This window comes from Agelaius phoeniceus, chromosome W (assembly GCF_051311805.1).
Source record: "Agelaius phoeniceus isolate bAgePho1 chromosome W, bAgePho1.hap1, whole genome shotgun sequence".
Lineage (NCBI taxonomy): Eukaryota > Metazoa > Chordata > Aves > Passeriformes > Icteridae > Agelaius > Agelaius phoeniceus.
The window spans coordinates 2,937,412-2,958,737 of NC_135301.1; the positions used below are offsets into that span (position 1 = coordinate 2,937,412).

At 36.6% G+C, this 21,326-nt stretch overlaps 1 protein-coding gene across 1 annotated transcript in view; it reads left to right on the top strand.

Moving 5' to 3' along the window:
• LOC129133658 (chromodomain-helicase-DNA-binding protein 1-like) overlaps positions 1-21,326 on the top strand; it is a 55,322-nt gene that overhangs the window by 9,317 nt on the left and 24,679 nt on the right. The window contains exons 4-18 of the mRNA XM_054653285.1: positions 1,211-1,312; positions 2,613-2,680; positions 4,945-5,094; positions 5,395-5,648; positions 9,952-10,177; positions 11,068-11,168; positions 11,396-11,574; positions 12,115-12,242; positions 12,331-12,547; positions 13,168-13,257; positions 14,539-14,729; positions 15,887-16,075; positions 16,249-16,411; positions 18,023-18,175; positions 18,462-18,533. Of these exons, the coding sequence (XP_054509260.1) occupies positions 1,211-1,312; positions 2,613-2,680; positions 4,945-5,094; positions 5,395-5,648; positions 9,952-10,177; positions 11,068-11,168; positions 11,396-11,574; positions 12,115-12,242; positions 12,331-12,547; positions 13,168-13,257; positions 14,539-14,729; positions 15,887-16,075; positions 16,249-16,411; positions 18,023-18,175; positions 18,462-18,533 (2,283 nt within the window). The remainder of the gene's footprint in view (positions 1-1,210; positions 1,313-2,612; positions 2,681-4,944; positions 5,095-5,394; positions 5,649-9,951; positions 10,178-11,067; positions 11,169-11,395; positions 11,575-12,114; positions 12,243-12,330; positions 12,548-13,167; positions 13,258-14,538; positions 14,730-15,886; positions 16,076-16,248; positions 16,412-18,022; positions 18,176-18,461; positions 18,534-21,326) is intronic.

Here is a 21,326-nt window from a genome sequence, read left to right on the forward strand (position 1 = left end):
ATGATGAACAAGATGGTGAGAGGTCTCAAGGGCAAGACTTACAAGGAGTGGCTGAGGTCACTTGGCTTGTTCAGCTTGGAGAAGTGAAGGTTGAGGGGTGACCTTATGGCAGTCTGCAACATCCTCACAAGGGGTAGTGGAAGGGGAAGTGCTGATGTCCTCTCTCTGGTGACCAGGTCAAGACAATAGAATGAAGCTGCATCAGGGGAAGTTCAGATTGGACATTAGGTAAAAGTTCTTCACTGAGAGGGTGATTGGTCATGGGAACAGGCTCTCCAGGGAAGTGGTCTTGGCACCAAACCTGTCAGAGTTCAAGGAGTATCTGGATGACACTCTTATTCATATGATTTAGTTTTAGGTAGTCCTGCGAGGAGCAGGGAGTTGGACTCAATCCTTATGGGTATCAATGCAGGACGACCCCCAGCTGGGTAATGATGTGCAATGACTCCATGATTCAGAAGGCTGAACAAATGCTTTATTAAGCGATACTATATTATACTATACTCTATACTAAACTATACTAAAGAAAAACCTGTGACCCTTTCCAACAGTCACGACACAGCTTTGACCTAATTGGTCAATCAATCAAAGCAACCATCACCAGTGGCCAATTAAGAAATCACTTTTGGTAAACAATCTCCATAACACATTCACCATGTGCCAAGCAACAGGCGCAGCAAATAGAGATAAGAATTCTTTTCTCTTCTTTCTCTGAATTTTCTTACTGCCTTCCCCAGGAGAAATCCTGGGAAGGTTGTGTCTGCTGCTCTCTGTGAAGAGAGCTGCGGCCACATATGAGTCCCTTCCAACTCAAGATATTCTGATTGTGTGTACTTCAGTATTGCCATAGGAAGCAAGAGTAGATGAGCAAAGTGGCCTGGAAGGAGTTATCTAGATCAGTTAAAAATTTACTTAAAAAAAAAAAAAGGAGTTATCTTAATAATAGAGGCTTGTACAACTGTTGTTATACTTGATGTACAAATTGTGCCAACAATTCTTGTATAACATTCCTTTCTACAGAAGTCTCACTTCTTTAAAATGCTATCCAGTATTATTAATGCATGCAGTATTTTGTAGTGAGTTTTTTATTAATAATGAAATTGAGATTCATCTTAGTAGTGATGATGCTCAGCTTAAGAAAAGTAAGTATGTGGTAAAGTTTAAAGTTTCAATAGGTTTAAATTACTCTTGTATCTGAATTCCAATTCAGTTTTGGAAGTCCAGTCCAAGTATACTTGCTGTGCAGAGATCAGCAGTGCTCAAGAAGCAACAACAACAGAAGGCAGCCTCATCAGACAGTGGTTCAGAAGAGGTGAATAATATATAAGTTAGTAAATAAAATGTAGAAATGCATTTCTCATTACCCCATATGTTAGAATAAAATTATTTAGAGCCAAGTTCTGTTCTCTTTGTGTTTAGCAAGTCTGGTTTTAGTCTATAAAAGTAATGTTCAAATAACCGACACACTCATGGGTGTAATATTTAGTTGCATGTTTTCAGGTGAGTTGTGTCAAAATGATAGCAATTTAGATTGATATCTTTAGCTAGATATTCTGTGATGTATGGACAGATTTTTCAAGTCACGTTATATTAAATTTCATTGTATTTCTTCCTTCTGAGTTCCATAAAGACAGTTAAAAATACTATAAAATTTCCCACTATTGTTTCCATATAAAGGTAGCTGCTGAAGTTTTCATAAACACTTTGGAGTAGAAAGCTAGATTTTTGCAACTTTTGTAGCAGTTATAAAAGTATTCTTGTCTTTTAAGAACTATACTTCAATTTTAGAGATTTTTAAAACCTAAACCATAAGCTCAACAAAAGTTGACTTTGTGCAATATGAATATCTTTTAAGGGCACTAATAACTGTGAATTAGAATTTATTTGAAAGCAGACTTTCATATTTCCTTCATTATTAAAAAAAAAACAAACTGTAATTGCAAGTCATCATTACTCTGTGTGTCTCTTGTTTAGTCAGATCTAGCTGCTCATCATTAAAACTGAACACAGGAGTTAATTACATATACTTAAAATATTAGTTTATTACTCTTGCTAAATACTCTTTTCCTGAAGACTCTTTTTCAGGGTAAAAATGATTTAAATTTAATCTCCTTGAGATTGGTTTTAGGAAAATAATTTTAAGAGGGTTCATAGATTTTTTTTTTTGTTTAGGAGTGGAGAGAGAAGAAACATACATGCTATTCTAACAATTTTCTTAGTGGTATTTAAATGTGAGACTATATGAAAGGTGAGACAGCTCTCAAAGGGCAAGAGGTTTTATTAGGCTTTTGAGAGAACCTTCATCTTGATTTATTAACTTGCAGCAGTCTAAACTGACTGTATGTAGGCACAATGATTATATTTTAAAACAGTTTTTTGTAGTGGTTTCTAGAGTTCTGCTGACATGGTACATTTTAGATGGAGAAATATGAAATCAGTAGCAATCCTGATCTTATTCAATATCAATGGGTACATTGAGAGGCGTGAAGAGGATAAGACATGAAGAATAGGATTTCTGTTTGAAAGTGGGAGCTGAATTATCTTTTTAATACTAAAAATACTTCATTCTTTTTGCGGTAATAAATCGCGTATATTCTTTTCTTCATCTGCAGGATTCATCGAACAGTGAAGATTCTGTAGATGACTCTTCCAGTGAAGCCAGGAAGAAAAAACATGGAGAGTAAGAGGTTTTTCATAAATAATATAATTTTTTGTTATGGCAACATAATGCTTATAATTAGCCAGTCTTAATTTCTCTGCACTTAAAATACCGTCTTGTGCTTCTCAATTTTGATTAACATTTTGAAACATTTTAAAATAAATACTCTGAAAGCAATATATATATATAGATCTTAAAGGTCTTTTCCAACATAAATTATTCTATAATTCAATGATATCACTATTCATTTCTAAGCAAGAGACTGTATTACCTACAGTGTTATTGGAAAACATTCATCACCACTTTATATTTTTAGAATAGTCTTGTTTGTGGCATGTTTTTGAGCTGAAGGTCCTCTCTGAAAATTATTGAAGAAATAGAAAATTACTTAATTAGCTTGTCTCAGATAAAATTTGAATTGGAATCCCATAGTTAATGCCTAATTTTTCAATGCTTTAGAGGCAACCTTCCCTCCCAATTATTACAGGTTTGACAGTAATAAACCATCTTGGCTAGTCAATAAATCTAAGTTGAAATTGAGCTGGTTTTAAGCTGTAAATGAAATAGTTTGTGAAAAAGATTATACCTTCTCATTGGTAGTGACCTCTTGTGTGTGGGAGGGGTGGTTTTGGTTTTGTTTTATTTGTAATTTTGTGAATTTTGTTTGGTTGTTGTTGTGTTGTTTTGTATTTTTTAAATGAACATTGAATAGAAATTGAATTGTTTTCTCATTCCTCTTCTCCAGTTAAATGAATCATCTCAGTATTCAGGGTTGTTAATATAATATCTTCAAGAAGGGAGGGGGCAAAAAGAGGCTGTTATGCCAAATAGTGCTTTTTGAGTGAATTGTCATTCTGTCTTTTGTTACTTAAGAATGTGATTAAACCTAATAACATAATCTGTTACAGGAAAGATAGTTTAGAAACTAGTAACCAAATAACCCCATCTATCCAGTGCTTCAATTTTGATTTATACCTATTTTGAAACAAGTATGTTTGCAGCTGTTATCTGACATGCAGAGCTGATTTCTATATATAAACTTAGTACAGGCTCCAAGCCGTACAGAGTGTGGTGTTCTATATGTTGTCTATATCTCCAAATAAATACAAGTTGTGTATTTGCATAGGGGTGGGGGAGTTGATTGGTTTGGGGTGGGGTTTTTTCTGTTTTTATTGGAGGGAGAGGTTGTTGTTTGGGTGTTTTTTAATTTACAGCTTACAGAAAAAAATCTTTTAAGGAGACAGATGATTCTGTAGCATTTCCAAGACACACAGATGTATTGATCACAATGAAAATGTAATTTGAGGACCACTTCATATTTAATTGAAAGAAGTGTCAAAGCCCTGATTCTTAGGTTTCCTCATCTGAAATGGAATGTAAAGGTCTTTGAGTAATATTTCACTTTTGAAGGACATTAGTACTATTTGATCATCTTGGTCAAAGACCCCCTAAGACTGGTAATAGATAGTAGTATAAAGATTTAGCAACCTTTCAAAAATTCATACCAGATTTTTCTTCCACCCACACCCAAGCAATTAAGATTAAATTTCTCTGTACAAACAGAGTCTGAGTTAAGATACTGTTGATCAGTGGGTACATCTTTCCTCTTGCAAAGTAGAATATCTCAGCTAAGCAGGAGAACAGAGATACGGCCACTGGGAGTCACAAGTGGCTTGCTCATAATATCTTGCATGAGTGTTAAACACTGAATTGGAAGCTCAGTTGGGGCTTTTGGGAGCCAGTGCCTCTGATTGCCATGGCTGAAGTCTTTCTGTGTGTTTCTCAGTCTGATTCTCTATTATTTTTTGTCCCTTTGCTGAAGTTGCTATTTATTCACGAGGCACAGGGGATATAGCTATTAGAGACTTTTGAATTCTGCAAAATATAATGTTATGGTTTTTATGACAATCATAGGTAAGTTCCAGTAAATATGTATCTTTCCAACTAAAGTTATTAAGGATGTCGGGTTTATTCATGTCAAAATAACTCATTTATTAAAGCTGTATTTTATACAGAAATCCATATTTTTGGTTTATTTTGTTCTTTACATCTGTCTCTTGATAACAGAATTCAATTCCTTTTGAAGCCACTTGGTATTTTTACCTGATATCCATCCATTATAATTTTCTGTCATTCCAGTTGAAATGACTATTATAACATTTTTATTTCTGTAAAGAGTGTTGAAATTAAAGCAGCGAGCCTGTGGTGAATGCTTGATTTTAAAAACAAAACAAACCCCCCCGAAAACTAATGCGAGTTACTATTTTGTTTCTCAATATGTACAGTGAAGACTGGCAAATGTCTGGGTCAGAGTCAGTATCAGGAACTAGTTCTGATTCTGAATCAGAGGAAGATAAAGAGAAAAGCAGTTGTGAAGACAGTGAATCTGACTATGAGCCAGAAAACAAAGTCAAAAGCCGGAAACCTCCAAGCAGGTAAGAAGGTCTTGCATTTTAGCTACTCTGGTACTATTTCTAATTTGTAATCAAGTACTGTACTACTATACAGGCAAATGAAAACATTAATATTTATTACAGAACTTGAAGACCTTTTTTAATCTACAAAAGATGTTATCATACCAGTGGTTTATGTTGAATACCTCTTTCCTGTCTGCTCCAACTGAAATTGGTGTAACTGAATAGTCATGAAAAACATGTATTCAGAAACAAATATAGAAGGCTTATAGTTGTCCATGTTGAAACTCCACTGTTGTGTTGTATCTTATTGCCTTCAAGAATTGAGCCAAAAAATGGCAAAAAGATTGCAGGACAGAAAAAGAGGCAGCTTGATTCGTCAGACAATGATGACTATGACAAGAGAGGATCTCGTCGCCAGGCAACAGTCAATGTTAGCTACAAAGAAGCTGAAGAAACCAAGACAGATTCTGATGACTTGTTGGAAGTTTGTGGAGAAGATGTCCCACAGCCTGAAGAAGATGAATTTGAAACTATAGAGAAGTTTATGGATAGTCGAATTGGCCGAAAAGGAGGTAATTTTATTATCAGTGTTCTTAAGATGCTGCTCTGCATTGTGGTGCAATGTTAACAGCAATTATTCTCAGCTGTAGGTAACCTGTGATGTTTGTAAAGACGTTTTAAAGTACCAGAAAGTAATCCTATTTTGTTTTTCATACTCATAAGGATGTTTCTTTTGTAAGCCTTATAAAATAAAACATAGCAGAACTTAAGTAACTAGAGAAGTGGTCACAGAACTAAGCCTGACAGAGCTCAAGAAGTGTTTGGACAATACTCTCAGGCACATGGTGTGACTCTTTGGGATGGGCCAGGAGTTGGACTTGATGATCCTTGTGGGTCCCTTCCAACTCATCATATTCTGTGGTTCTGTGAAAGAGAAAAAATGAAGTGGAATATTGCTTAAATGCATAGCATACTGTTACATCACTATTTGTACAGTTTATTGATATTTGATAGGTATAAACTCTATACAGGAGGATGAAGAGAAAATGGAATGAATACGAGAGCTAGCCAGTAGCCTGAATGATGAAGGATGATGTTAGGAAGGCTGAACTATTGAGATTGTGATTTCAGTTATTTATTTTCAAATAGTCCCAATACAGTGCAATGGATGGTGGAATATAAAATTTCAGTGGTATGCTTGCATGTGCATTTCTAGAACTAATTTTATGGATGATGGTAAGGGTTTAATATTTCCAGCATCTGATGAGATGCAGTGTCCTGCTTGTGTGTTGCTTCTTTTTTTTCCCAGTGTATTCTTACTCTAGCCCTTTACTCTAATGCACAGTGTCATCGCTGTGTTAAAAGCCTTTTGGACTAAACTTCTTCTATTTTACATGCCTTTTACTATTGCAATGCTCTGTTTCTATATCTGTCCCCTGCATCTGGTTGGGTCCACTTCCTTATTTGGCTCTCCTCGCAGAAATGGGCCTGTTTCTTTCTGCTAGTGTGCTTCAGCTGTAATACCGACTGTATTTAATTAAAAATTACCCCACATAAGATTCTTAAGGTTGGGGGGAGGGAAGTAGTAAAACGAGTTTAGGGAGAAATAGTTCAAGAGCAGCCCATCCCAAAGAGCATGAAGTCAGGCAAAATTGCCAGTAGGCTTGTAGAGATAAACAAGAAGCTCTTGGCAAAACTCAAAAACAAAGAGGAGGTATAGGGAAGGTGGCATGCAGAGACACAATTAGGAAAGCCAAAGTCCACTTGGAATTGAATGTAGCAAGGATTGTCAAGGACAGCAACAAAGGCCTCTCTATAGGTGACAAAAGGAAGACTAAGGAAAATATAGGCATACTACTGAATGACAAGATAACACAGGACACAGAAAAGGCTGAGGTACTGAATACTTTATTCATCTCAGTCTTTACTATCAAGACCAGTCTTCAGGAATCCCTGGTCCCCGATATCGGGGAGGGAAAGCTGGAGCAAAGAATATGTACCCTTGGTGGAAGATGATCAGGCCAGGGAATACTTAGGCAAACTGGACATACATAAGTCAATGGGCCCTGATGGAATGTACCCATGAGTACTGAGGGAGCTGGCAGATGTCACTGCAAGGACATTCTCAATAATTTTTGATCATGGCAACTGGGAGAAGTGCCTGAGGACTGGAGGAAAGCAAATGTCATAGAATCATAGAATGGTTTGGGTTGGAAAAGACCTTCAAAGTTCATCTACTCCCTTCCCCCTGCAATGAGCAGGAACATCTTCAACTAGATCAGATTGCTCAGAGCTCTGTTCAACCTGACCTTAAATGTTTCCAGGGATGGGGCATCTACCACCTCTTTGGGCAACCCGTGCCAGTGTTTCACCACCCTTGTCATAATTTTTTTTTCCTTATATCTAGTCTAAATCTCCCTTCTTTTAGTTTAAAACCATTACGCCTTGTCCTATGGCAACAGGCCCTATGCAACTAAGCCCCACACAGCTGCTCACTCATTTTCTCCTGTGGGATGGGGGAGAGTATCAGAAAAAATAAAAAGGTGAGAAAATTCATGGGTTGAGATAAAGGCAGTTTAATAGGGAAAGCAAAAACTGCACACATAAGCAAAGCAAAACAAGCAATTCATTCACTACTTTCCATTGGCAGGCAGGTGTTCAGCCATAGCCAGGAAAGCAGGGGCCCATCATGCGTAATGATTACTTGGGAAAACAAACCATCTCTCCCAACTTCTTATGCACCCACAGCCTACTCCCTGGTGAGGTGGTATGAGAAGCAGCAAAGGCCTTGACTCTGTGTAAGCCCTGCTCAGCAATAACTAAAACGTCCCTGATATATCAACACTGTTTCTATCACAAATTCAAAACATAGCCCCATACTGGCTACTATAAAGAAAATTAATTCTATCCCAGCCAAAAGCAGAATGCCCTACTAAAAAGGTTGTCCCTATCTTCTTTTTTATAAGTCCCCTTTAAGAATTGAAAGACAACAATAAGGTGGAGTCTTATCCATGCTGAACAACCCCAACTCTCTCAGCCTGTCGTCATAGGAGAGGTGTTCCAGCCCTCTGATCATTTTCATGACTCTCTTCTGGACATGCTCCAACAGGTCCGTGTATTTCTTGTTCTGAGGACTCCAGAACTGGACGCAGTACTCCAGGTGGGGTATCACCAGTGGGGAGTAGAGGGGCATAATCACCTCCCTCAACCTGTTGGCCGCGCTTCTTTTGATGCAGCCTAGGATATGGTTGGGTTTTTGGGTTCTGATAGCACATCTCTGGCTCATGTCCAGCCTTTTATCTACCAGTACGCTCAAGTCCTCCACAGGGCTGCTCTCAATCCCTTCATCCCCCAGCCTGTATTGATACCAGGGATTGCCTCAACCCAGGTGCCAGACCTTGTACTTGGCTTTGTTGAACCTCATGAGGTTCACATGGGCCCACTTCTTGAGCTTGTCCAGGTCCCTCTGGATGGCATCCCATCCTTCAGGTGTGTCAACAGCACCACTCAGCTTGGTGTTGCCTGCAAACTTGCTGAGGGTGCACTCAATCACTTCATCTATGTCATTAATGAAGATATTAAATAACATTGGTCCCAATATGGGCCCCTGAGGGACACCACTCATCATGGATCTCCATCCGGACATGGAGTCAATTCCTTATCCATGAAATAGTCCACCAATTTAGAGAAGGATGTTGTGGGGGACCGTGTCTAAGGCTTTACAGAAGTCCAGATAAATGACATCTGTAGCCCTTCCCTTGTCCACTGGTGGAGTCACTTCATCATAGAAGGCCACTGGGTTGGTCATGCAGGACTTGCCCTTTGTGAAGCGTGCTGGTTGTCCCAAATCACATCCCTGTCCTCTATGTGCCTTAGCATAGCTTCTAGGAGGATCTGTTCCATGATCTTCCAGGGCACAGAGGTGAGGCTGACAGGTTGTTAGTTTCCAGGGTCCTCCTTTCTACCCTTTTTAAAGATGGGTGCAATGTTTCCTTTTTTCCAGTTACCTGGGACTTCACCTGGCTGCTATGATTTTTTGAATATCATGGAGAGTGGCTTGGCAACTACATCAGCCAATTCCCTCAGGACTCTGGGGTACATCTCATCAGGTCCCAAAAACTTATTTATGTTCAGATTCCTCAGGTGGTCTCGAACCTGATCTTCACTTGCAGTAGGACAGACTTTGCCTCTTCAGTTCCTGCATTGACTGAGGAAAAAAAGTTGTTGAGTACCTTATCCTTCTACTCATCTGTTGTTACCAGTTTGCATGTTGGAGTTGTCCAGAGAGGTGGTGGAGTTTCCCTCCTTGGAGATATTCAGAAGCTATCTGGACATGGTCTTGGGCAACTGGTTCTAGGTGACCTTGTCTGAGCATAGAGGTTGGACCAATGACCTCCAGAAGTCCAATCCAATCTCAACCACTCTTTGATTCTGTAAATTTTATTTATGGCATCCATAGTAATAATTGAATAGTAGGCTATTGAAGTCTCAAGGCTGATTAAGCACAATTCTCAGTATCTGTTATATTCTTAGAGATGAGAAGGACATAGCAAAGATGACAGCAAGCATTGTTAGTGGAGCATTCTCTCTGGATCATTAGAAAGACTAGGAATGCTAAGAAAATTCTGATGAGACTATAGGTTAGGTGCAGTATTTTTTGGTAGCTTATTTTGAATCTTGTTGGTATACTTGTGCATGTGTTAATATAGCTACATCATAATTCTTCAAATAAGAAGACTGACATAAACATTGTAGATATAATTAATCAAGTTGCATCTTCATATAAGAGCATCACAAATTGCTTTCTGCAGTGTGTTTTTTTACTGGTTAATTTATGGCAGTGCATCAAGCCTTATGGTGTGGTTTCTTTATTAGCCACTGGTGCTGCAACCACCATCTATGCAGTTGAGGCAGATGGTGACCCAAATACTGGGTTTGAAAAATCAAAGGAGCCAGGAGAAATACAGTATCTTATTAAATGGAAAGGCTGGTCACACATCCATAATACATGGGAAACTGAGGAAACACTGAAGCAACAAAATGTTAAAGGAATGAAGAAACTGGACAACTACAAAAAAAAGGAACAGGAAACAAAACGCTGGTGAGTATTTTTATAACTATTTCCATGTTGCATATTTTTGTAACAATATAGATGTTTTTAAGTGCCTGTACAAGAGGAAGACAAAAGCTCTAAATTTGAAGCTTTCCTAACACCTTATGATCCTGTAAGATTCTGTGCACACCAACTTTACTTGAGCACATGACAATACTCACACATCTTGTAAAATCAGGGCTTTAAGGAAGCAGCTTCTGCACCTAGATTTTAATATGTGTGTTATAAATGATGTTTTAACAAGATGAGTGGTGGGTTTTCTGGTTTTGTTTTAAATTTTAACTTTTACTAATTTTGTAATTGATTGTATTTTGATCAGAGTTCTTTGGGAATTGCTGCAGAGATTAAAAAAAATCAGAAACGGCTAAAGCACTCAAAACATTACAGCATTTCGTTTTCTTGGCTCAGACTTCTGTCAAAGCCTCAGAACCAAGAAATTAAAAAATTCCTTACATTTTAGTGCTATGGTATGGTATTACAGTTTATTAGTATGTTTAATATAATCTATGAACAGTGGTGGAATTTTTAGTGACTCATAAGATAGATTCTTATAGTGAGCCATCTGTGCTCTTCTGTGAAAATGCCATGTGAAGTGCATTAACTGTATTGAAAACAGATATTGTAAATAATCTTCATGACTAGTATAAGATGTAGCTGATAGTAATTTCTTTTTATAAGCTTCCTCAGTCATCAGTGATAACGTACCTAGGCCAGATGCAACACTTTTATAGCAGGAATTCCAGAGTTGTAGCTTTTCCAAAGAAGTTCTCTAAGCAGCATTCCTGTGGTGCTTACATTCAGAGCTTTAAAATTGCCAGATTTTCTTAACTTTAGAACTGCACAAAATAGTAAGTGCTGCAAATGAATTCCCATTTCAGGCTGAAAAATGCTTCTCCAGAAGATGTGGAATATTATAACTGCCAGCAGGAACTTACAGATGATCTACATAAACAGTATCAAATAGTGGAGAGGATAATTGGTACGTGACAAACTTCCAGATGGAAAACAGTCTTGCGAATATTACAAGTTTATTGCTTGCATGTTGAATTTATAGTTAAGAAATTTAGGTTATTAGTATCCCTAGCAGCTTAAGGCAAAACCAAATCTTTGATGAAGAGAAAAGTTTTGTTTTATCACCTAAAATGAGTGCTTTCTTAAAATACAGAAAGAAAATACTGATCTAGTATCTCTAATGCGTTTCCACAGCTCATTCAAATCAGAAATCAGCAGCTGGTTATCCAGACTACTATTGCAAATGGCAAGGTCTGCCTTACTCAGAATGTAGCTGGGAAGACGGTGCTCTCATTGCCAAAAAATTTCAGACATGTATTGATGAGTATTTTAGCAGAAACCAATCCAAGACTACTCCATTTAAGGACTGCAAGGTGAGTGTGTAATTTCAATGGATTTATACAGTTGCAATAATTTTTTAAAACCTGATTTATTTTATGCATTCAATAATGCATATTATAAAATATTTTTGAATGCTGTCCATAACAGTGATAGCTATATTTATATATGTAGGAAGTATTACTATTAAGAATAGCCTTTGGTGTCCATGCCCATGGCAGGGGGGTTGGAACTAGATGTTCTTTAAGGTCCCTTCCAACCCAACCCATTCTATGTTTCTATATTTGCTCCTACGTATTTTATTGTCATTCAAAGATGAAATTGTTTATTACTTTAATTTGTTTTTAAAGTAACCTTTGTGAATGAGTTCTTGTCATTTCTGTTGTGGAATTCAGATCAGCAAACTAATTTTAGCTTGCAAATTGGTGGATATTGTTATATGGCTTAGATGTTTGTCATGAATAAAGACTAGACTTGGTGACCAAACAGAATCGTACAGCCTCTTTGTTTCTATAAGAAGATATATTGGTAACTTCACTTAGTAGTAGGACTGATGCTCAATTTGCTTTTGACAGATTCTAAAACAGAGGCCGAGGTTTGTTGCACTAAAGAAGCAACCATCTTATATTGGAGGACATGACAGTTTAGAGTTAAGAGATTATCAGTTAAATGGACTGAACTGGCTTGCCCACTCATGGTGCAAGTAAGTATTCTTAAATTAGTCTTGCTGGTTTTAACTTGAAGGCATTTATAAATTTTGCTTGTTTGTTTGTTTGTTTGTTTGTTTTTAGAGGGAATAGTTGTATTCTTGCAGATGAAATGGGTCTGGGTAAAACAATACAAACAATTTCTTTTCTGAACTACCTGTTTCACGAACATCAACTGTATGGGCCTTTCTTGCTAGTCGTGCCACTTTCTACCTTGACATCTTGGCAAAGAGAGATTCAAACTTGGGCTCCTCAGATGAATGCTGTGGTTTACTTAGGAGATATAACTAGCAGAAATATGGTGAGTATTTCTTTGTATCATTGGAAATATTAGTGGTAAATAAGACTCCCTTCATGTTCCTGTCTTATGCTAATCTCCAGTATTTTGATTTGGAATGAGCAAATAATTATTTGAAACATTGCATATGGTTAAAATGCAAATTAAAAGTATAAATTTTGTTCTGATCTGAATGACCATTAAAAATTTCATTCTTGTTTAATAATAAAAAGGACTAAAAATGCAACCTTGCATTTGAAAATAAATTGTCTTTTGTCATGCAATTATTTGGGTGCATAAAATAAATATTTAAGCCAAACAGACATAATCTTAATTTGTTTCCTGAAAGGAAGACTATAAGGAACCTTATCCATTAAAGCTTGCAAAAAAAACCCCAAAAAACCCAAAACCAAAAAACCCAAAACACACAAAGAAATCCACAAAAAACTCCAACCAAACAAAAGCTAACACTCCACCACCACTGTTTAATAACTTTAAGAAAAAAAGCTTCACTTGTTATGTTCCTTGATCACGATCAGATTCTTGTATGTCACTTAACATCTATATTGCTATAGTACCTGAAGTCATCCTGATCAATAGGACTATTTTTCTCTAGCTTATAGTTTGCTTGATTCTTCTTCTAGATAAGAACTCATGAATGGATGCATCCACAGACCAAGCGATTAAAATTTAATATACTTCTAACAACTTATGAAATTTTGCTGAAGGATAAGGTAATGACCCTTACTTCTTCAGGGGGATACAAATAATTTGTACAATGTAAAATTCCTTTAGAGTTGGCACATATTTAGGTTCTGGGCTGTTAAATGGATGGGGGAGTATGACGGCTTTACTCTTGGAAGTATGAACGTTGTTTTCTTTAAGCGCTTTTAGATTTTATGTATGCGTGGTTAGACTTTCTGCCCCCTCCGTTAACCCACATATCAAGTGGGTAAAACTTTTTTTTCAGTTTGCTTGTGCTTCACATTGTTACCAAAATCTGTAAAGAAAAAACTCCATAACACCAATGTAGCATGAAGAAGCAGACATTCTTTATTTGGCTGAATGCATGAGGGGATATCTCCTATGAAATACATGCTTAGTACAGGAAGCTTCCTGTTTATATGCTATATTTTACATACGTATGCATAGGTTTTCCCAGAAAAAACATACATATGATAATAATTTCCCTGAAGTCATTAACATATGTTCCCTCTCCTTTATGCATGTGTTCTGTTCTGGGGCTCTCTGTCATACCTGACCGCCTGGTGAACTAGTAAAAGTTGGCACAACTGGGCTGGTTGCTTTCCAGCTCTTCTTCCTACAGAATAAGCATTGTGTGGTTCCATAGGCCAAGTTTTTTGAAGAATAAGGATTGTATTAACCCACCAGCTGCAAGCAATTCTTCATCTGGCAAAAATATTGCTGTAGTAATTTCTTTGCATCTCAAAATCTTTACTTTCCTGTTAGTCATCCAGGAACTGAAAAAACAAACCAGTCCATAGCTCCAAGCACCTGTGATTCACAACTCTGAAATTTCATGGGGTTTTTTTTGTATTTGTGTGTGCAGTATTACATATATTTATATTACTACTCTCTTCCTGATGGTAGCATATAAAATTATTGTTAATCCTAATAGCATATGATAATTATAATAAAAAATTCTGCTTGCTGACTTTCTATTTAATTTGTTTGTACATGCTGAAAAGAAGAGAGTCAATAGTGGATTTATGTTGGGATTTTTTGTCAGTTGAAAATGTAAAGATCAGCTTTTTGTCTTCTTCCTCACCCTAAGTATAAACTTGGTTTATACTTTCTTTTTAATGTTGGGATGCCTGCATAGCCTTTTGAATCTAGCAAACATAAAACCTCTACTTAATATCAAAAACATATAGGTGTCCTTTTCTATTAAAATAAAAGGAGTGATGGTGTATATATAACCTCATGTAAAATGTCAGACATTGCATAATATATTAACTTGTATGATGTCTTTCCCTCTCCCCAATTTCTTGAAGTCATTCCTTGGTGGTCTGAATTGGGTATTTATAGGAGTTGATGAAGCTCATCGTTTAAAAAATGATGATTCCCTTCTGTACAAGACTTTAATAGACTTTAAGTCTAATCATCGTCTTCTTATTACTGGAACCCCTCTGCAAAACTCCCTTAAAGAGCTTTGGTCTTTGCTGCACTTCATCATGCCAGAAAAGTAAGGAATTTGATGGGGGGGTTTTGTTGGTGTTGGGGGGGTATTGTAGTGATTGGAGAATCAATAAAGAATTGCATTGTGAAATAGCTTTAATGTTTTTTATAAAATAGATGCACATATTTTTCGTGCTGCTCTGGGTAAATTGTTTTGGTAGCAGCTGTCACTTTTTCTGTTTTGGCAGTTCAGGAAAAGGATGGATTGATGTATGGCTGAAAACCTTGAAAACATGCTTCATCCTTATTTAAAACGAAAATCATATGGATTTGCTGTAGGGAAATAGAATGGAGCTGAGGATGTCATCTTTTCTGTGTTAGCACCATGACTGAAAACCTCAATGCCCAATATCCAGTAATTTATTCAGGCACATGGTGTGATTCTTGGGGTAGTCCTGTGCAAGGCCAGGAGTTAGACTTTGATTATCTTTGTGGGTCTCTTCCAACTCAGGACATTCCATGATTCTATGATTCAGGCAGCCAATTTCCCCTTAGGATTTGCATAGAATAGGTTGACATTATTCTATACTAACCTCTGTTTATATTTGGAATAAATAAGAGCACATCTTCCATTCAAATATCTTGTAAATACAAAGCATTGTCGCTTCAATTAATTTCGGTGCTATGCATTGCATTGACTTCTTCAAAACCTTACAAACAAAGCCACTAAGTTTGTTGTCTGGCACCTATTCTTCATTTGATCACAAAGTGCATTCTCTTAGTCTGTTAGCACATACCAGAGGATAATCACATTTCAGCTAGTCCATACAAGCTGCAAAAGGTATGTGGTCTACTCTCTTGCACTTCCTCCAGCTATACAACTAATTTTCATGCTACTCTTGAGAAATATAATTGAATTTCTATATCCTTCTACCTGTGTTTCCATGCAGAAAAGTAAAATCTTGTGTTTTCACTGAAGAAATTAAAATTCAGGACTTTGTTTTGAATTTTCATTCTGCAAAAGTTTGTTAATTTCCATTCTCCTATTTGCTGACAAAATATTTGGAATTTCTTGTGAGATGCAAATTCAGAAACTTATTTAATAAAACAGAGGGGAGTAGTGAAGAAGTCTATTTGTGTTTTTGCACATGGTATATTAATGGTCTTTGTGTGTCTGTGTTCATGGTATGTCATTATTTTACCTTTATTCTTTCTATGTTGAAGGTTTTCTTCCTGGGAAGATTTTGAAGAGGAGCATGGCAAAGGGAGAGAGTTCGGTTATGCAAGTCTTCACAAAGAACTTGAACCATTTTTACTCAGAAGAGTTAAAAAAGATGTAGAAAAGTCTTTGCCTGCTAAGGTTGAACAAATTTTGAGGATGGAAATGAGTGCATTGCAGAAGCAATATTACAAGTAAGTAATGACACTTTTTAATTCCTGCCATTTTAATGACGTCTCTATATAAAAATTACTGAAGTGTAATAGTTTTCATAATGCAGTTTTAACAGATATTTTGAGAGCTTACATCTTTCATATTTGCACAAATTTTTAGAAATTACTTCCATTGTGCACGTTCTGTATCATAGGTGGATTTTAACCAGGAATTACAAAGCCCTGAGTAAAGGTTCAAAAGGCAGTACCTCGGGCTTTTTGAACATTATGATGGAACTCAAGAAGTGCTGTAACCATTGCTACCTCATTAAACCACCAGATGATAATGAATTCTATAATAAACAGGAAGCCTTACAGGTAATACCTTTAAAAAAAAAAAGTTAAGTGATTTTATATCTCTAATATGCATGCAATGATTGTATAGTGTTCTGTCAATTTATTTGTTCTTATTAAATTATGTTAAGAAAGACCGAGTTCTCTATCAAATGTGCATCCTGAGTTTTACAGGTAAGTGAATTGATTACCTTTCTGTTTGTTTCTTAACTGGAACTGAATAATTGAGAGATCAATACTAAATAGAATATCCTTGGCTTGAATTATGATCAAAATAAAAAAGAAATGGTTTGAAATAGTCTGCATTTTCAGACTAAATAAACTGAAGACCTATTTTAAACCCAGAATAAAATAAAACAGTTAAATAAACAGATAAATTGAAGATAAATGCAAATGTATGTGACTGGCAGTGGTACACCAACAATCCATGTGATAGCAGAAAATAATCTGCTGAATCTCTTTAAGCTTAGTCTACTTGTTTTGTTGTTATAAATGAAAGCAGTTATAGCATCACTACCAAAGATGGTCTGTGATTATGTTGTGGGTTTATAGTTTGGGTTTTTTGTAAAGGTTAACTAATCTTTGTACTAAAACTGTTGAGAACCACAGCAACAAATAAAAGGACTGTTATAATTGATGCAGTTTATAACACCATAAATGTTTTGAAAGATCAGGGTTTTTTTTCTGTAAACTTTGAAGTTTATAATGTAAAATCTTTCCCAAAACTACTTGATTGAAATCACAAGTTGTCACTGCACAAGCTATTTTATATTATAAAATGCTTTTCAAAGCTAAAGGATGTTTGCAACTTGGCATACTCTAACTACTCAAATTTATAATTAATCTCATCAGAAATGTTCAGCCATTATTGCTAGTAATTGCCTGCTTGTAACAATGATTTCCTTGGCTCATCTGATTAAACTTTGTTAGCTCTAATTATGAATGATACATCCTTCTCATTTCTGGCATAAAGAATAAAAGCACCTAACTCCCAATTTTTTATTTCCCAAAATTCTATCCTGAGCCTCTTCAGCTAGAGGCCTAATGATTTCATCATTAAATTCAGCATGCCACCTGAGTTTCTGTTCTAATTGTTTCAACTGGAGCTGAGAAGGTTGAACATCATAACCCAGCTAAAGCATGTTGACTTCTATTAACAGGATTCCTCTCACTTTTATCTTGTCAGAAAAGCTTGACTCATTAGGCATTGTTTAAAAATACTTAGAGGATCAAGTAGCAATGCTTAGGTCTGTTCAAAAGACAGAAGGTGAGGAGCAAGTAGTGCTAAGGTAGTCAGGTAATCTCATTGTTTATTTGGGGGAAGAGAATTTGAGTCTGCACTGTAACTGCTCTAACTCATAGCACAGTATATTTGCCTAACGTTTTAATGAAATGTTAAGATGCTGTTTTATGAGCCAGAGCTGAGAAATGCTTTTATTTGAAAAACATGCTAGTGGGTACCCCTGTTGATTTCAGTTAGAGCACTTAAAGCTTTTATAATGAGTTTTTACAAGATCAGGACTGACTAAATGCTTATACAACTTTCATGTTCAGTTAATGAATGTCTAACCATCTGCAGTGAATGTTAGTGTTGAGGTGAACTTACTTTGGGATACATGCTTTCTTGTCTTGTAGCATTTAATACGTAGCAGTGGCAAACTAATCCTTCTTGACAAGCTACTGATTCGCCTACGAGAACGTGGCAACAGAGTACTGATTTTCTCTCAGATGGTGAGGATGCTCGACATCCTAGCAGAGTATTTGAAGTATCGTCAGTTTCCCTTTCAGGTAAGAATTTTGCTGGTAGTAGTCAAGAAGCCTTGATTTTTACCATTTTATCTTTTTTAAAGTGTCCTTTCTGTAGAAAGATTTATGAAAGTTTAATTTTTCTGTACAGTAAAAGACTAGTAATTCCTATATGCCTAATAGTATTTTGAAATTAAACTGATTAATTGGAAGTGTTACATTATTCTTATATCCCCCCACCCAATTGGTTTGGCAATTGAGAATTCAAGTTGCTCCGGATAGACTATAGTAGGAGTTCCTTTTTAACTGTATCATTCAATCTTTTTAGAGACTTGATGGATCAATAAAAGGGGAATTGAGGAAACAAGCCTTGGATCATTTTAATGCAGAAGGCTCAGAGGTATGGTATAAGTGGGTGGTTGTTTTTTGGGTGGTTGTTGTTTTTTTAATCTACCCAGCTTTATTTTTTTTTTCTTCTCGGAAGTATAACACATGTCGCACAAAAACTGAAGATAGTATAAAGTGAGGGATGTATTAGGTTGAAATTCCATTGCTGTTGCAGAGACTATAAGGTTTACAACCCATGCAACAAAAAAAAAATAAAATCCCCAAATTCAACCGACCAAAAAACCCAAAAAAAACTTTAAAAAGTTAAGAGGAGGTTCAATAGGAAACACAGAATTTATGAAAATGGTGTTTATAACTAATATAACTACATAGTTTTACTTTTAGATTTTTGTCAGTGCTCTTTAGCAAAGTAATTTTAAGTGCTGTTTAGAAACTGAAGAATTAAATTTGTTATGTAGGACTTAATCCTTCAATTTGTATCGGAGCACTGAACTTTACCACAAGTTTTTGACATCAAATACCTACTTAAGCAATGGGCAGAATTAAGTTGTGTATATCCTTGCATAAAGAAAATATATCTTGGATAGCTTTAAATATGGCTTCTGTTATCTTAATTTGTTGCCTCTTATATTCTTGCCGTGGAAGAAACTGAAGAACTGATTTCTAACCATTGTTTGTGTACCACTTGAAATTCCTGGTTTAGTTTTAGGTTTCCTATTATGGAAGCCATTCCATACCTTTGATAATCTTAGGTCTTTTGTCCTATACTGACAGGGTTTTTCAGTAATAGAAGCATAGCATTTGTCAGTTGCTGCTGAACTTCTGTTTCTGTTATGGTTGAGGAGGAAGGACTTCATAACATAAACTTCAGATATTTTTTTAATACAGAAGTTAGTTCTGTTTTAAATTTCTAGTACAGACATACTTGCCTTTTTCTGGAATCCTTGTAGTTGTACTGTACAGTTTTTAAGATGAAAGGGGATCCAAATTTCACATGGTATTCAAGAATGAAGACAAACTATGGAGTTGTGCAGCAATAAAATTGTTACCTGTTTTATTCTTTATTTTTTTCCTAATAATAAATTTCATGCTTTTTTTTCTTTTTTTCTTTTTTTCTTTTTTTTTTTTTTGCTAATACTGAGTTAAAGTATTCATGGAAATATTTACAACTCCAAGGACTCATTCCTTAGCAGTAATGGCTTCTATTAGCTTTGACTGCACTTAAATTTATTTCCTATTTATCTTTAGTTTCATATGGTTTTTATTGCCTTTCTCATAAGATCCTTCTGTAGTCCCTTGTAGTTGACCTTGAATAACTCCATATCATCTGCAAACTTTGTCACCTCATTACTCATTTTATTTTCATATTCTTTATGAATATGTTGAAGAGCGTTGACCCCAGCAGAACACTTTAGTTTTCTTTACAAAAAACCAGATGTACTTGGGCACACATGAGGCTTTAACAATAAGGGGTGGTGGTGTATTTTTTGGCAGTGTTTTGCTTGGTTTTTTTCTCCCCAAGTGGCTTTTGTTCATCTTCTAGAGTGCTGCTTCCTTTAAACCATGGAGAAGCCAATACCTGTTTGCAAGAGAAGTTGATATCAGTTTGCTTTATACTTATACAAGTTCTGGCTGGACTAGAGTTAATTGTCTTCATAGCAGCTCACATGGTGCTGTGTTTTAGATTTGTGATGTAAACAATGCTAGTAACACACCAGTGTGTTAGCTGTTGCTGAGCATTGCTTACATAGTATCAAGGCCTTCTCTGTTTCTCACTCTGCTCTTCCAGTGAATCGATTGGGTGGTGCACAAGAGGTTGGGAGGGGACATAACCAGGCATATGGCCTGAACTAACTAGAGAGATTCCATGCCTTATAACATCATGCTCAGCAATAAAAAAAGTTAGAGGAAGGGGTTTAAGGAGATTAGCCATCTTTTGCTTGGGAATTGGCTGGGCATCAGTCCTGCCTATGGGAAGGTGGCAAGAGATTACATTTGCATCACTTGTTCTGTTTTGTTTTCTTTCTCTCTTTTTCCACTTCTCCTTTGCTTATTAAACAATTTTTATCTTGACACCCAAGTTTCCCTGCTTTCAGTCTTCCTTTCTTCTTCCCCGTCCCACTGGGGGTGTGGGCAAGAAGTGATTGTGTGGCTGCGTGGTGCTTAACTGCCTATAAAAAATATTAGCTGGTCTAAAGAAAACAGTGAACTGATACTTTTTGAAGGCCATTGATACTGTCCCTCACAGTGTCCTTCTGGACAAGTTGTCCAACTGTGGGATGAGCAGGTTCATGGTGTGCTGGGTGAAGAACCGATGGAAAGGCCGTGCTCAAAGGTTTGTAGTGAATGGAGCTACATCTGCCTGGTCACTATTCACTAGTGGTATCCCTCACGGTTCAATTTTAAAGCCAGTCAGTCCTGTTCAATATTTTTATCAATGATCTGGATGCAGGAGTTGAATGCACCATTAGCAAGTTTGCTGATGATACCAAACTGAGAGGGGCTGTTGGCTCTCTTGAGGGACAATAGGCCTTGCAGAGGGATCTAGATAGGTTGGAGCATCGGGCGACCATCAGTGGCATGAAATTTAACAAGTCCAAGTGCCAGATCCTGTACCTGGGATAGAGTCATGCTGGGCACAAGTATAGATTGGGAGAGGAATGTGTGAAAAGCAGCCCTGCAGGAAGGGATCTGGGGGTGCTGGTCAGCAGCAGGCTCAGTATAAGTCAGCAGTGAACCCTGGCAGCCAAGAGAGCAAACTCCATCCTGGGGGGCATCAAACACAGTAGAACCAGTTGGTCAAAAGAGGCAATGATCCTGCTGTATTCACTGCTGATGTGGCCTC